Source organism: Miscanthus floridulus, chromosome 7, assembly GCF_019320115.1.
Source record: "Miscanthus floridulus cultivar M001 chromosome 7, ASM1932011v1, whole genome shotgun sequence".
Classification (NCBI taxonomy): domain Eukaryota; kingdom Viridiplantae; phylum Streptophyta; class Magnoliopsida; order Poales; family Poaceae; genus Miscanthus; species Miscanthus floridulus.
In genome coordinates this window covers 105,722,823-105,736,830 of record NC_089586.1, presented here as the reverse complement: position 1 = coordinate 105,736,830, position 14,008 = coordinate 105,722,823, and the positions used below count along the sequence as shown (strand labels likewise).

The following is a 14,008-nucleotide window of genomic DNA, read 5'->3' as shown; positions in this document are numbered from 1 at the left end:
TGGCGGATCCACGTCTCTTTTTTTTCCTGTGTAACCAGCTCTCGTTCATGATTTTTTCTTTCTTTTCTAGAGTATCTCCCGTTTTATTATATAAACATCAAAAATAAATAATAAATGCAATATTATGAGTATTTGAACTTTGACCATTCCCTATCCCCATTTCTGATAAATAAATATTCTCACCACTAAACTATTGATGTAATTTTGATTAGGAATAAAACTTATTGCTATTAGAATCTGGATCAGTGAATGGTCTAATTAAACCCTGAACTAAAATCTTGAGTAGTTTGTCAATTTAATCAAAACAAATGTACCTTCAAGTTTGTACGCATGCACTAGTGCAATCCTCAACGAGGGTTGCTATGTCGAAATTTAATCGAGAGAGGTTTTGACAACAACTAACTTCTTGCGACTTTAATCAAATATTAGGGTTACATATTTTTTTTATAGATGCCACGTAGGAGTCTGAGGTCTTCAACAACAACTAGCTCATTGCATATTTAATCATAATATTAAAATTACATATTTTTATGGATCCTAAAAAGAAGTAACTTGATATCTAACTCTGCCAATATATGTGTAATATGAAAAATAAAGTTATAACATATTTACAAGTAAATATTTTTGTGGCTTACAATGGAGAAAGAATTGTATCAAGGATGTAGTTTAATATAGAGCATTGTCATATTATTGTCAACATTAACTTATACAACATTGTTATATTATTGCCAATATTAACGGCTCTAGCACCAGAGCAAGCGAAGCCATGTCAAACGAGTTCGCATGAAGGAGCGCTTTTGCCCTCCTTACACGGAGCAAAGCTATTTTTGGTGGTTGCACCTAGAGCGCCAAAAGTTGGTCCACCTGTAGGCATTCGACTCCAGCTCTAACTCTGACCACATAGCATTTGGCACAGAGCCACATCAAATGAGCCCTTATATTATGGATGCCATAGTGATCATAGAATAAATCAACAACAACTAGCTCATTACATATTTTAATCATAATATTAAAATTACATATTTTTATGGACCCTTTTTGTGTCTTACAACGGAGGGAAAATTCTATCAATGTTGTAGTTCAATTCAATATAGACTTAATATAGAGCATTGTCATATTATTGTCAATATTAACTAATAGAACATTGTTATATTATTGCCAATATTAATGGCTCTAGTATCAGAGCAAGCGAAGCCACATTAAATGAGATCACATGAAGGAGCGCTTCTGGCCTCCATACACGGAGCCAAGCTATTTTGGTGGCTGCAACCAGAGCGCTAAAAGTTGGTCCACATGTAGGCCTTCGACTCCGGCTCCGACTCTGACCGCAGAGCACTTGGCACATAGCTATATCAAACAGACCCTTATATTATGGATGCTATAGTGATCATAGAATAGATTATAGCTATTAAGTTTCCTACTAAGAATATTAAATAGATATGTACTATCAAATCATATTTTTTCATTAAAGTTTGAGAGTTTTTTTTCTCATTGCAACGGGCATATTTGCTAGTTAAAACTAAAATGAAAGACTCAAAAGAACTTTGAAGGAAAAGTATATATCCATCATGGTCTGTCATACGCTTTTCAATGTTGTTGTATTTCCTCTTTGATGAGGTAGGCGATCTCCTTCGATCGTTACTCTTGCTGTTGAAATATTCTTCATTTTTTCTTTCCATATATTCCACCAAAAATAACCTTTTGTCTTTCTCAATTTTACTCGTCCATCTTCTCCAACATTTGTGGACTGAATCTCGTAAGTTTGCATTGACCTGTAGGGATAAGTTCCACCACCCCTTGATGACTGTACAAACTCTTTTTATGTAGAAGCAATCTTTATACATAGGCATTGGATTTTCTTGTTCACTGTTGCATAGCTTACAAATTGGATTATTTTGTCAATCTTTCTTTTTGAGATTGTCCGCCCGTAAGAATTTTGCCATGCGTCAAGGTCCAGGCAAAAGAACCAGCATTTTGGTTCTGCTTTGGCCTTTGACAGAACTATTCCTCCTCTCACTATACCAGAGACAGTGAGGCGCCCACATGATAACAAGAGGAAAACAAGTGGTACTGGCATAGGTTACTGGGCTTATTTACGGCCTGTTCGGCAGCTGATTTTATACAGTCGTTGTCGCTGCTCTGTCTCGCACATGTCTGGGTCCTTTACAGAATTAGGGGGTGTTTGGTTTACCTAGCAACTCCTAAATTTAATAGCTTTAGTTTTTTTAGTAACTTTTTTACCAAACATTTTGACTAAATATGACTAAATGATGTTTAGCCAACTAATCACCCAAAGCTTACTAAAAGGGACTAAAAGCCCACCTAAACAGGTGGTGCCCCTCATAATTGCCCTGTCCCGAGCGCCAACCCTATCCCGCGGCCAGGCTTCGCCCCTGCGCTCGCTGCTGCCCGCCCAGCCGCCCGCCGCACCACCCGCTCAGCCGCTCGCCGCACCCACTCGAGACCGGGGCTCCAGGCACGCACGCATGACGGAGCCCTTGGCGCCGCCACCGCCCGTGGCCGGTGCTCACCATGCCGGCTGCACGCGCTGGGGATAGGATGGCGCCGGATCTCGCCAGAGCTTACCGGGCCGGCCGCGCGCGCTAGGGACGGGGCTCACCGGATCTCACGCGTCGAGCTCATCTTGACCGGATCTCGCTGGAGCTCACCGGCAGGCAGGCACTTCTTCCTCCCCTTCTCCGTCGACCAGTTCTCCTTCCTCCCCTTCCCCGCCGGCCAAATGCCAAGGGCAGGAGCTTAGGGGTGTTTTGGTCATCCTAAACATGCACATGTCAAGTTTAGTCATAATTAGTCCACCAAACCAAACGCTACCTGACTAAAATTTAGCATGTAGTTTAGCTGACTAAATTTAGGAGCTGGGAACCAAACAGGCCCTTACATAAGTGCGCTGGTGTGTGGTGTCCAGCTGAAACAGGTTTATTTCAGCCCATAGAAAAGGTCAACCTGTAGCCCACCATTATCCTGCACGTATACGATAAGGAGCAATATAGCATATGCAGTTAATTCTCTTTCAGAGCAACAATTAGTAGCTTCAACAAAATTATTCAATCAGTTCTCTTTCAGAACAACTGTCCTCACATGCTCTTTACAACATCAAAATTTGCAACTACAATATACTCCATCCGTCCCTAAATAACTATCGTTCTCGCTTGCCGAGAAGTAACTTTGACTAATTTTATATTAAAATATATAAATATTTATATTACATAATTAATATCATTAGATATATCGTTGAATCTATTTTCATAATAAATTTATTTGGAGATGCAAATGTTGCACATATTGTATACAAATCTAGTCAAACTCACGATACGAAAACCCAAAACGACATTTATTTAGGACGGGGGAGTAAGAGTCTATTTGGAACTCAAGGTTCTAAAGCAGAAACAAAAAAGAAATATAGGGAGATAATACTTGAACTTCTTGGATCCTATGATTTTAAAGAAAACGTGAGAAAATGCAAGATTAGAACATTTGGATGAAGCGTGGAAAAATACAATAATTTAATGAGTGACACAAAAGAAAATTTCAGGTTCAACCTCTCGGTGGACTTCCTCCAAAATTCCTATTAAATAAGCTATTAAGCCCCCCTCTAGAACAAAGGAAAAATGAAGGAATTCTAGAGAATTAAAATCATATAATAAAACTACCTATGATCCCCTTTGAAACAAAGGATTAGGTTCCTACAAACGCTATGAAATTCTTATGAAATAGCCTGTTCCATAGGATTTTTTTAGGAATTGTACCAAGAGGTTAAACCTCATGAAAATTCCCTATGTCACTTTCTCATCGAATTCCTGTATTTGGTTCAATCTTGTAGTTTCACGAGTTTTCTCTATCCATAGGATTCAAGATGTTAGGACATTTTATTGCTGCATCCTGTGTTTTTCCAAAGGGCTTCGTAAGGAATTTTCTTAAAGGATTCTAATCCTCTAAGAGTTCTTCTATTTTTCCTTTGTTCCAAAGGGGCTAATACAGTAGACATCAACAATCTTTCTTGATACTCCTAGATCAGTTCCTCACTACCCAATCGTTGAATGAATACAGCTTCCGTCCTGATATACTAAATACAGAAAGAATAAGGAAACGAGGGGCAAATACAAATGGAGATGAACCAAGCAGGGAAGGAAAGATTGCAACCCGTTATCGTTTCATATAACTACGATGCAAACAAAAAAAAGAATGAAAATGGAGACTAGGACAGAAATTTCATCTTGTTTTCCCGAGCGAGCTTTTTCCCGATGTCGGTCTGAACAATGCTTCCATAGGCTGCAACCTTTTCTTGCATCTTATGCATCAGCCGGTGGGGAAGAGAAGATGAGGCTCATCAGGAGCCCCACCAGAACACCTATTAGCCCAGCAAACGCAGCAAACGTCAAGGAGAAAACTGCATCGCCTTTGCGGCTCCTACGCCTCCAAAGCACATCCTGAAACAGTAGTGTTTGTTATGATATCTACAAAATTCAACAAAAGAAAGAAAAAGAGTGTGTTTTTCCTAAAAGCTAACCTAAAATGCAGAGGGATATATTCAACAATGCTTGTAGACGATGAACCTTTTCGCACACATCATCAAGTTTACTGAACAAACTACAGCCGGGCTAACTGCTTTGATTTCCTTTAGCTATGGCCACAAAAACTTCTTCGTTAACTACTTTACTCATGTTACAGTTTTTTTTCTTGACAAAAACAGGAGGGGTTGCCCCCCTACTGAACTTTTATTAGTAAACATTATATAATATCCAATTGTTCATAAAAAAAAGACGAGCCAAATATCAAATGTCAATATGATCAAGTAAAATATGGGAACAAAATTAAGCGAAAGAAGTTTGATATACTGTACCAATTCACGTTGCATTTGCTGATTTTGCTGAAGCATGTTATCTCTTTCTTCCTTCAGCCGCTGAATTGTCTGGATCTGAATAAAACAAAAGGGGACAACTTACTGAGAAAAAATGACCAAGTTGTCCCAAAGGATGTCTACTCATTCATACAATCTTGATCGGTAATGCACGAACTTCCTGTTGCAATGAGAATACTTCATGAAACAATATCTTTGGATAACCCATGACTTTCTCTGAATTTTCAGTTAGAAACTTGGAACATGTCGATCAGGTTAAAGGGAGCTACTATGGTTGAAATCGACTATATGAAGGAGAAGAAAAAAAGATCCAAATTCTGTCCCCAGTGGTTAACAAGTGAATGAGGCAACATGCTCATGGGCTTCGGGGCATTCCTCCCTCCCTCAATTATGACATCCCAATTATAGGTACCTTTCCCCATAATCAACTTTATGATCTTTCAACTGTCAAATCATGTTATGTCAACATCTTCCTTATTTCTTAGACTTGCACTTCCCAAAGTTCATATATTAATGCCACCATGGCATTATCCCAATATCACTTTAAGAATCTAAGATGAAAGGAGTAACAGTTCTCTCACTGCACAATCAACAGGACAATACATAATCATGATAAAAGGCTTAAAGCATATCATATTCAAGTTAGCAGAACTATTCGTTCTACAAATTCATCAGAGGAAAATCTTAAACATCACTTTTTCGATCAAGTACCAAAGTAAAAGTGAAGAATTGTTGGGATAAAGGGAATTACCTCTTCGATGCTTGCATTCTTCAGCATCTGAAAAGTACGGCCAAACAAATGATCAACATTAAGAGTTTAAACTGAAAAATTATAAGTGGATCTCAAGCTGCATACATATCACAACAGAACTGCCACAATCTCACCGTCAGATCGTCAGATGCCGCTTTGAAGCTCCGGCTTCCTAAAGATGACACACTAGAGTCATCTGAACCTCCACTAGGTGCTGTGTAAACAACCTTGAGCTTCATTTCCTCGATTACCTTATCAGTTTCCTTGTTGAACTGCGCATATGTAACCATATAGCATATGGCTGTGGATATCATTTCACTATAGTGATAATGTGACGCTAAACCTTTACAAATCTGTTCTGCATTTCTTGCTCACCGTATCAGGGGGGATCTCATCCATGTCGGTACTGGCAGCCACCTTCGTGCTCTGAATCAAGAACTTATCCCTGCATTGCATATCTGGTGGGTACTCTTTCTGTGCCTGCAGCGTAACTGTACCCCCAAATAGGAAGGCACGGAGACACAAACACTTAACACATCGAAATCCAAACGGAGGATCCTAAATATAGCCATGGACATGCAGGTGTTTACTCGTTATTGTGCAAGAATCCCATGGCTGGACGATGCTCGCGTTCGGCCGGACAAAATACTTCCTCGGTGATGTTGTTTTGACCTGCGAAAATAAATTGGGCAAATTTGACCAGACCTAGTTTAATTTTGGAAAAATTGGTTTCATAGCATCGAAAGATCACGAGATCCAGAAAATACCACCGAAAGAACTCCGTTACGTAAAATACCACTAAAAGATGAAACCGTTATCTAAAAATAGCGTTCCGTCGTATTCGAAGGTAACAGCGTCAACACCATCGAGTCCTATCCATCTAAACTTCTAAAGGCACAAAAAAAAAATCCAACTCCCACCTACACGAGCCGGACATGGACAGAGCTCACACGCGAGCACCTCCTCCTCTTCAGCTTAGCTCACATGTGCGCCGCCACCGCCACGTCAGAGCTCGCACGTGTGCCTCCGCCGCCCCGGCCGAACTCCCTCGTGCGCCACCGCCTCCCTGGTAGAGTTTGCGTGTGCGCCACCGTTGCCTCCAGGCTGCTCAAGTTTGCGCGCGTGCCGCCGCCGCCTCTGCAGAGCTCGCACGCGTGACTTCGCCGCCCCGGCCGAGCTCCCCAGTGGGCCACCGCCTCCCTGGCAGAGTTTGCGCATGCGCCACCGTCGCCTCCCGGCTGGTCGAGTTTGCCCGCGTGCCACCGCCGCCTTTGCAGAGCTCGCACGGTGCCGCGGGAAGTTGTAGAGCTGTTCCTGGAGGAAGAAGGCTAAGAAGCACGCCGCCGGCCCAACCATGTGCGCAGCTGCATAATCGTGTCCGCTCGTGGCCTCGTGGGTCAGATCAGCTAGCTACCTTCCATAGTTCCATGCATGCAAGAAAAGAGCTAGATGTGCCTAGATGCATGTGTACTAGTACTACTGAGAAGGATGAGATCCTTCCCATCGAGTCCGCGCTCTCGGCTTGCCACCCGGGTTATGGCTAGGAGGACGTCGCAGGGTCCGTGGCCTTGATGCTGGGTGCGGGAAGACGCGCGGGTGCCCGCCGATGAGGGCTGCAGCGAGTCCATAGCCAAGGCACGTCAGCTCTACCGCCTAAGCTACAAGACATTGAAGCCCTCCCCCCACCAGAGGCTGTGCTGATCCGCCAGGACTCCATCCTACAATGGATCGAGACCTACGCCGGAGCCGAGAAAGACGAAGGGGATGGGACTTCCACCGGTGCTCATGTGGAAAGAAGGGAGAAGCGACTCACGTCGTTAGCCCAAACCGTGACAAACCGTGACAGAACGGTAGTTTCGGGTAACAGATCGTTCTTTTGGTGGTGGCCGTGATATTTGAGTGGTGTTTTCTGAATTTCGTGGTCTTTAGATGCTATGGAGCTAATTTCCCCTTTAATTTTCTTCTCCTCAAACACATGGGCGGATTCAAGGGTATTCCCTTGTATTCCTGGGAATACCCAACTATTTTGAGACATCTTAATGTATATATGAGTATATACTTATATGTATATATGTATAATACAACATTCTGTATAGCATTTCCACTCAATTTAGCCCAAAAAAGCAAAAAAAAAATCAGCCTTTCAGCCTTGCTTCCCAAATATTTTAAGCCTATGGATTCGATTTTTTTATGAGATGGAAGTGGGAATACCCAAGTTTCAAATCCCGGCTCCGCCACTGCTCAAACACCAAACCTGGTTCGATTTTCAGCAAGCAAAACGCGGGAATTCTGAGGCGAACATCACGGAATAGGGAAGCTATGGACCTTGAATGCGACATGGTGCTCGCTGTTGTTCACCACCTTGAGATTGCAATAGCACGGCTTCTCCAGCTCAACTGCGCACAAGAATTCAACGCGGAGAAATTCCACGGAAGTTTAACCAATCGCAATGCGAACGAAAATATCAAGAAATCCGCACAACTTACACAAGAAGGTGAGCTCCTCGGGGTAAACCGAGATCAGCGTTCCGCTACCTCCCATTGCAACCACCTGATCAAAGAAACAGAAAAGGAAGCCAGAAGATGAATATACTGCAGCATTAAAAAGAGGGAAGAGATTACTTTCTGTTTGTTTGTTTAGAGCGGATTCCGAACCTTTCTTTCCAAGAACTGAGTGCAAGCAAAATAGATAATAGATAATAAACTAACAAAAGGCAACGATTTGGAGGAGAAGTCGGGAGGGGAGGAAGCCAGGTGCGGAGGAGGAAAGAGAGAAGCCAATGGGTTTGCAGTTTGCTTTGCTTTTCTTGGCTCCCAGCGACATTGACGGGGCAGCACTCACTTCTTGGGCCCGTGCTCTGTAGCAGTTCTCCTTTCTGGGTTTTTCTTTTTTTAGTGAACAGCATTGCTCTCTCTTTTTCTTTTTTTTTATTGGTGGTTGGTGATTTATGCTACTTTATTCAGCGTGCTGTTTCCAGGACTGGAAAGGCATGGCTTTTGTAGTTCTTGTTAACCAGTTTCAGTTTAATATAGTATATTATTTTACATGACATAAACACATTTTACAATACTCTGATGAAAACAATTTAGGGACAAGTATTTTGGGGACTATTTAGCACAAACAGTAAATCATCACCAAAACTCCTAAAATCTAAGAAAAATGTGAGACTGCTGCTGTCACGGTACTTGTAGATCTCAAGTATGTGCATTTATCCGCATAAATCCCCATACAGTACAAAGCGGGAAGTATACACAAAATTAGATCTCAAGAATATTCTTGTCTGATTGAAGTATTAAACAAACATTAGCAGTTTCGCTCTGCATCCTCATCTACAAACCATTGGGGCATACGTGACCTGTACTCTACTTGTGGTAGGAACTCATACAATTTTTTTTATGGATACCAGAGATTACCAATCATTTTTGTCATTGTCAGACAGGGGTGACGAAGAATATTATGAGGTCCCAGATTCCCAGTTGTTGCTTTAAGGAAAAACGAGCTAAACTTAAACTGAAATTTTGGTGCTGTGAAGTATACTACTAGTAGTAAACCAGACTTGAAGATAGATTGGAGAAAAGGATTGGTCCTTTTTTTTATGAAAGAAAAGGATTGGTCCTTGTGTGCGAAAACAGGCAAAGTAATTTCCATGGCGACAAAGTTATGAGTGAATAAAACTCCTGATATAGGTATAGTCTTTTACAAACTAGAGGGATAGTGAAAGTCGGGTTGTTTGCTGATTGGTTTCTAAGCTGGTTTGGGCTGGTTGGTGCTGGTTTATTGTGAGAGAAAAATACTGTTGGTTGGCTGGTTTAGGCTGGCTGAAACCAACAAGCGAACAGACTGAGTGATTGAAGGTTCAACAAACCTTCCAGCAAAGGACTTTAGGTCTTTAACCACCAATTTATTACGACTAGTCATGTCAACTGCTAATCCACAAAAATACAGGCCGTATGTTCCACGACAGGCATTCTTTTTTAGGATAACAACATACGTACATATTAAATAAGTTGCACACGTACTTGAGAACCCATGATCCTCATAAAAGGGTGCAATTAAATTCATAATAATAAGGCCCTAGTACGAATTTTGTACACTGACCACAAAAAAGTATTGCATTGCAAGCCAAGTATGCTATAAAGCTGTAGTAGATATTACACATCTGATATCCGGGGATTACAGTGAAATGCGCTGATTTGGACAGGGAAGTGAAAAAAGGTTTGCTAAGAGAAATCGAAATGGTGGTGTAAGAAGCTGTTCTGTCAGCATATCTGATCTCACTTGATTTTTTTTTTGGGAACGATCTCACTTGAAGGTTGAAAAGCGGGGAAGCTTATCTTTCAGGTAGTACAACTTTGCTCTCCTCACTTTCCTGTGCCTGATTACCGTGATCTCCTTGATCCTGGGTGAGTACCTGCAATGAAATATGTAGGTGCAGTTACCAAATTTGCTGCAAGCATTCTGAGTTTGAAGTTTCAAGCATTTAGCGTGCGCGGTCAGTCACCATAATCATTACTAAAAAACAGAACTGCAGGTAACCACATAACTAGGAGAAACCCTACACAAAGTAAGGCTTATCACAACAAAAAAGTCTTCTCCATCTGCTGAGAACATAGGTTAACAGTACATAACAGATGGCTAGGTCCATTTGCACACACAAAAGGGGTAAATTGATGACCAAGTTGACAAAAAGTTATGGAATAATAAACAATACAATTATAGTGCTTAATCTCAATACCTTTTCTTTTGCCAAAAAAAAAAAATCTCAAGTTCACATAGGTATAACAAAACAAAGTGTCATGGTAAAATGGGAGCAGGATAATTGTTCAGGTATGACAAGAGGTCACTGCAAAGTGAAAATATTTGAATGCTTCTGATCCTTTGTGATAGCTCTTCAGCTTTGCTGCAAGTATAAAGTATTCTGAGTTTAAAGTTTCAAGAATTTAGCATGCGGTCAGCCACCATAACTTATCTAATTAACAGAACTGCAGGTAACCACATAACTAGGAGCAGCCCTATACTCTTCTCCATCTGCTGAGAACATGGTCAACAGTACATAACAGATGGCTAAGCTGTGTTTGGTTGAGCTTCTGAAAAATGCCATGCTTCCGAAAAGCAGAAAGCTTACCAAACGGGTGAAACCTGAAGCTGCTTTTTCAAAAGCAGCTGCTTTTGGCTTTCTGCTTTCTGCATTTTGAAATTGGTGGAAATAGAGAGAGTGGGTAGGTTTTATACTTGTTTTAGCCAAACAGCTTACAGTTTTTTCACAGCACATAGATCACAATAGTTTTTTCACATCTCACAGCTCATAGCAGCTTTTCCACGGATCACAGCTAAACCAAATAGACACTAAGTCCATTTGCACACACAAAAGGGGTAAATTGATGGTGAAGTTGACAAAAAGTTATGTAATAATAAACAATACAATTATAGTGCTTAATCTCAATACCTTTTCTTTTGCAGAAAAATCTCAAGTTCACATAGGTATACCAAAACAAAGTGTCATGGTAGAATGGGAGTATGGGATAATTGTTCAGCATGACAAGAGGTCACTGCAAATATTTGCATGCTTCCGATCCTATGTGATAGCTCTTTAGTTTTTTTTTCTTGCATTCAAAAAAAAGATAGCTCTTCAGTTTCGCTGAGATGGTTATAGTTCCAGAAGATATGGAATGTGTAATGAACTTATAAAGAAAGGGAAAGCAAGAGGATCAAAGAATAGTCAAGGTACGGCATTTATCTGGTTTTGCAAATCTTCTGGTATGATACTGAGAGATAATGTATATTGAGCTAGAATTCATGAATCATGACAACCTATCAACATTTCAAAAGAAATTTCCAAGTTCCGCTATGCACTTGTAAGTACTGCAAACTGAACCAATTATATAGCCCACTTAAACAAAGGTAAACCAAGTATCGTGTTCATTATTTCATTCTTTATTCACTTATCAGAACCAATCAACCCAATTCAAAGTGTACCTATTATGAGAGCACAAAAGTCACAAGGTATAAAGAATCACATAGATGCACTCCAGATTTTTAATATACCAGTACTCCAGTAGACTCGTTTCTATTTTAACATACAGAATGACATAGATCCAGTCAATTTGTTCTGTGGATACATAAAAACTTTTGAGTACTATCATTTTAGCAACAGTGTTACCATGCAAAATATTAAGCAAATATCAGCACAGCACAGATAAAGAACATAGAAACAACTTACACTGGGAAGGTAATCTCAACTCCTACACCAGCAATGATCCTTCTGACACGGATTGTGGTGTGAACACCGGCTTTGTGTTTTGCGATGATTATGCCCTTAAAGAGCGACAATCTCCTCTTGTTGGGCCGTTGCTGCAAGATTTGCTTCAGGTATCAATTATTGTCCAATTAGGAATAGACCAAGCACCACACTAAAGATGGGAAATTTTTACCATCCTAAGCTCAATGATATCGCCGGGCCTCAGATCTGGTACAGTCTTCACCTTCTCAGCCTCCTCAATGAACTGCTTATTCAGAATCTACAACGCGAAAATAATTCAAGGAATAAGGACATAGCATGTCAAGCTTCACAAATTCATAATGGATTGTACCAACACAATGAATGAACAACCAGGGATTTTGCAAAAATAGTCAAAACACCAAATTTATATCTCGCCATGTGCCTGTGTTAATGAAACCGTGCAAGTGTCCAAGAAAACAGAGAATTAAATAAAGCTCATCAAAGATATTAGACGCGTTGCTGACTTCTCTGCATTACCAGGCTCTCCAGGACAGGACTACAAGTATTTGCATAAATAGTGAGAAAATAAGCTCTTCACTTCGTCCATTACTAATTCCAATGGGCGGCTGCTTAGAGTTTATGCTGCCAAGAACTAAACAAGCTACTAGTAAGCATTCGCCACAGATAACTAGTAAATTCTAAAATCATGCAAAGATATGCTGCTCGATAAGACGATAGCCTGCTGCCTCTCAGCCTATATTTTCAGTTTTTCACAGTTCCAGTTCTCCAATCCCGGATACTAATCAACTTCATGAAATGTCCGCGCAAGAAATCCTCACCCCAATTATTTCGCCGAACTTAACCTTCGGCTTGCTCGGCGGCGGCGGTTCCTCTTCCTCCGCCTCCGCCACAGCGACAGCCCCCTCGGTCGCCCCCTCTTCGGATTCAGCTGAGGTAGTGACAGGTTCCGCCTCAGCCTCAGGCTCCGGTTCTCCGGCTTCGTCACTGGCGTCAGCGCGGGCAATTAAGTGGGTGGTCATGCGAGGGGAAGCGCACAGGGAGAGCCGGCGGAATGAGGCGGCCACGGCTAGGACCTGCGGCGCCGGCGACCGGTGGGAGAGCAAGGCGTGGGGAAGCACGACGCCAGAGACGGCAGTGGCGGAGGCGGAGGCCATCGGAAGGTTGAGTCGGGCCAACGTGTCAGCGACGGAGCATGGGACGGAGGAAGGAGGGAGGGGAAGGCGCGTCGCCGCGGCGGGAGGATTGCAGGGAGACGCTATCCGCCTATCTCTTTGTGGGATGGGGGCTGTGAGGCTGCACACGGGCCCCAAACTTCTATCCAGGAGTGAGATCGGAGCCGTTGGTCCAGGTGAGTCCCATTTGATTAAGGGTTAATATGGATTTTTCATTGAAAAAAAAAAACAGTGCATTATAGAACTTGTAAATCTCATCTTATTTCTAGTTAGAAGTTAGAACATTTGGGACGCTATGAATCTTAGGGCCGTTAATTGAATTCATTCTAATAATTAGAATTTAAGCATAGATTAATTAAGCTAATATAGGCTCCATTCGCTGGTCTTATAATCCGTACTTTTCGGCTTGTCTTTTCAGCCGGAACAATGTTTTTCTCTCACAACAAATCAGTCGGAACAATGTTTCAGCTTGTTTTTTCAGCGAAGCGAACGAGGCCATAGTTGTATATGAAATATATCTGTATATTTATTGTTAGGCATATAAGGGATATACTTATATATTGCATTTCTATTGTAGGGAAGTGAGTTAAAAAGTGTGTTATAAGTTGGAGAATAGAATTATAGCATTATGATCTATAGAATCCATTTCCATCTCTCGCACTATCAATTTGAGATAGGCTTATTTATGAGTTTGGGAAAGTTATGGAATGTCAAATTTTAAGAGAAACAGCTTAATCCATTGTGTAGATTTTAATTCCTTCAAAATGAAGGGATTCAAACGCCCCTTAGAGTAGGAAAGAAGTTGTTGGCATTGATTTGAGAAAAATAAAAGAGAGTGAGGTGAGGTTAGTATGGATGCAGTGATTAAAAAAAGATACATTACATGTAAAAAATGGCTTTTCCATACGGAATAAAGTTTCCAAGGAGCTGAAGTGCAAGAATTACTTCTGAAGGGTTCAGCACAA

General features: G+C 41.3%; 2 protein-coding genes across 2 annotated transcripts; both read right to left on the bottom strand.

The window, feature by feature from the left end:
* Positions 1–4,144: 4,144 nt before the first annotated feature.
* Positions 4,145–8,453, bottom strand: LOC136464119 (vesicle-associated protein 2-1-like). Its single transcript, XM_066463078.1, has 9 exons — positions 8,285–8,453; positions 8,117–8,180; positions 7,956–8,026; positions 6,221–6,302; positions 6,006–6,121; positions 5,765–5,902; positions 5,631–5,657; positions 4,862–4,936; positions 4,145–4,448 (listed from the first exon to the last, which is right to left on the bottom strand). Exons 2-9 carry the CDS (start codon positions 8,169–8,171, stop codon positions 4,311–4,313), a joined length of 702 nt encoding a protein of 233 aa, XP_066319175.1. The 5' UTR covers positions 8,172–8,180; positions 8,285–8,453; the 3' UTR covers positions 4,145–4,310.
* Positions 8,454–9,724: 1,271 nt separating this feature from the next.
* LOC136464118 (large ribosomal subunit protein bL19cy-like) lies at positions 9,725–13,150 on the bottom strand. The gene is made up of 4 exons (XM_066463077.1): positions 12,690–13,150; positions 12,062–12,148; positions 11,851–11,981; positions 9,725–10,041 (listed from the first exon to the last, which is right to left on the bottom strand). Exons 1-4 carry the CDS (start codon positions 13,023–13,025, stop codon positions 9,933–9,935), a joined length of 663 nt encoding a protein of 220 aa, XP_066319174.1. The 5' UTR covers positions 13,026–13,150; the 3' UTR covers positions 9,725–9,932.
* Between the last annotated feature and the right edge of the window lie 858 nt (positions 13,151–14,008).

Coding starts and splice junctions, on each gene's coding strand:
- LOC136464119 (XM_066463078.1), bottom strand. CDS start 8,171: ATGGGAGGTAGCGGAACGCTGATCTCGGTTTACCCCGAGGAGCTCACC. Junction 8,027..8,116: donor CGAGGAGCTCACCTTCTTGT/GTAAGTTGTGCG, acceptor TCTTGTGCGCAG/TTGAGCTGGAGAAGCCGTGC. Junction 4,449..4,861: donor AGCAAATGCAACGTGAATTG/GTACAGTATATC, acceptor CTACTGTTTCAG/GATGTGCTTTGGAGGCGTAG.
- LOC136464118 (XM_066463077.1), bottom strand. CDS start 13,025: ATGGCCTCCGCCTCCGCCACTGCCGTCTCTGGCGTCGTGCTTCCCCAC. Junction 12,149..12,689: donor AGTTCGGCGAAATAATTGGG/GTGAGGATTTCT, acceptor TTCGCGTTGTAG/ATTCTGAATAAGCAGTTCAT. Junction 11,982..12,061: donor ATATCATTGAGCTTAGGATG/GTAAAAATTTCC, acceptor CAAATCTTGCAG/CAACGGCCCAACAAGAGGAG.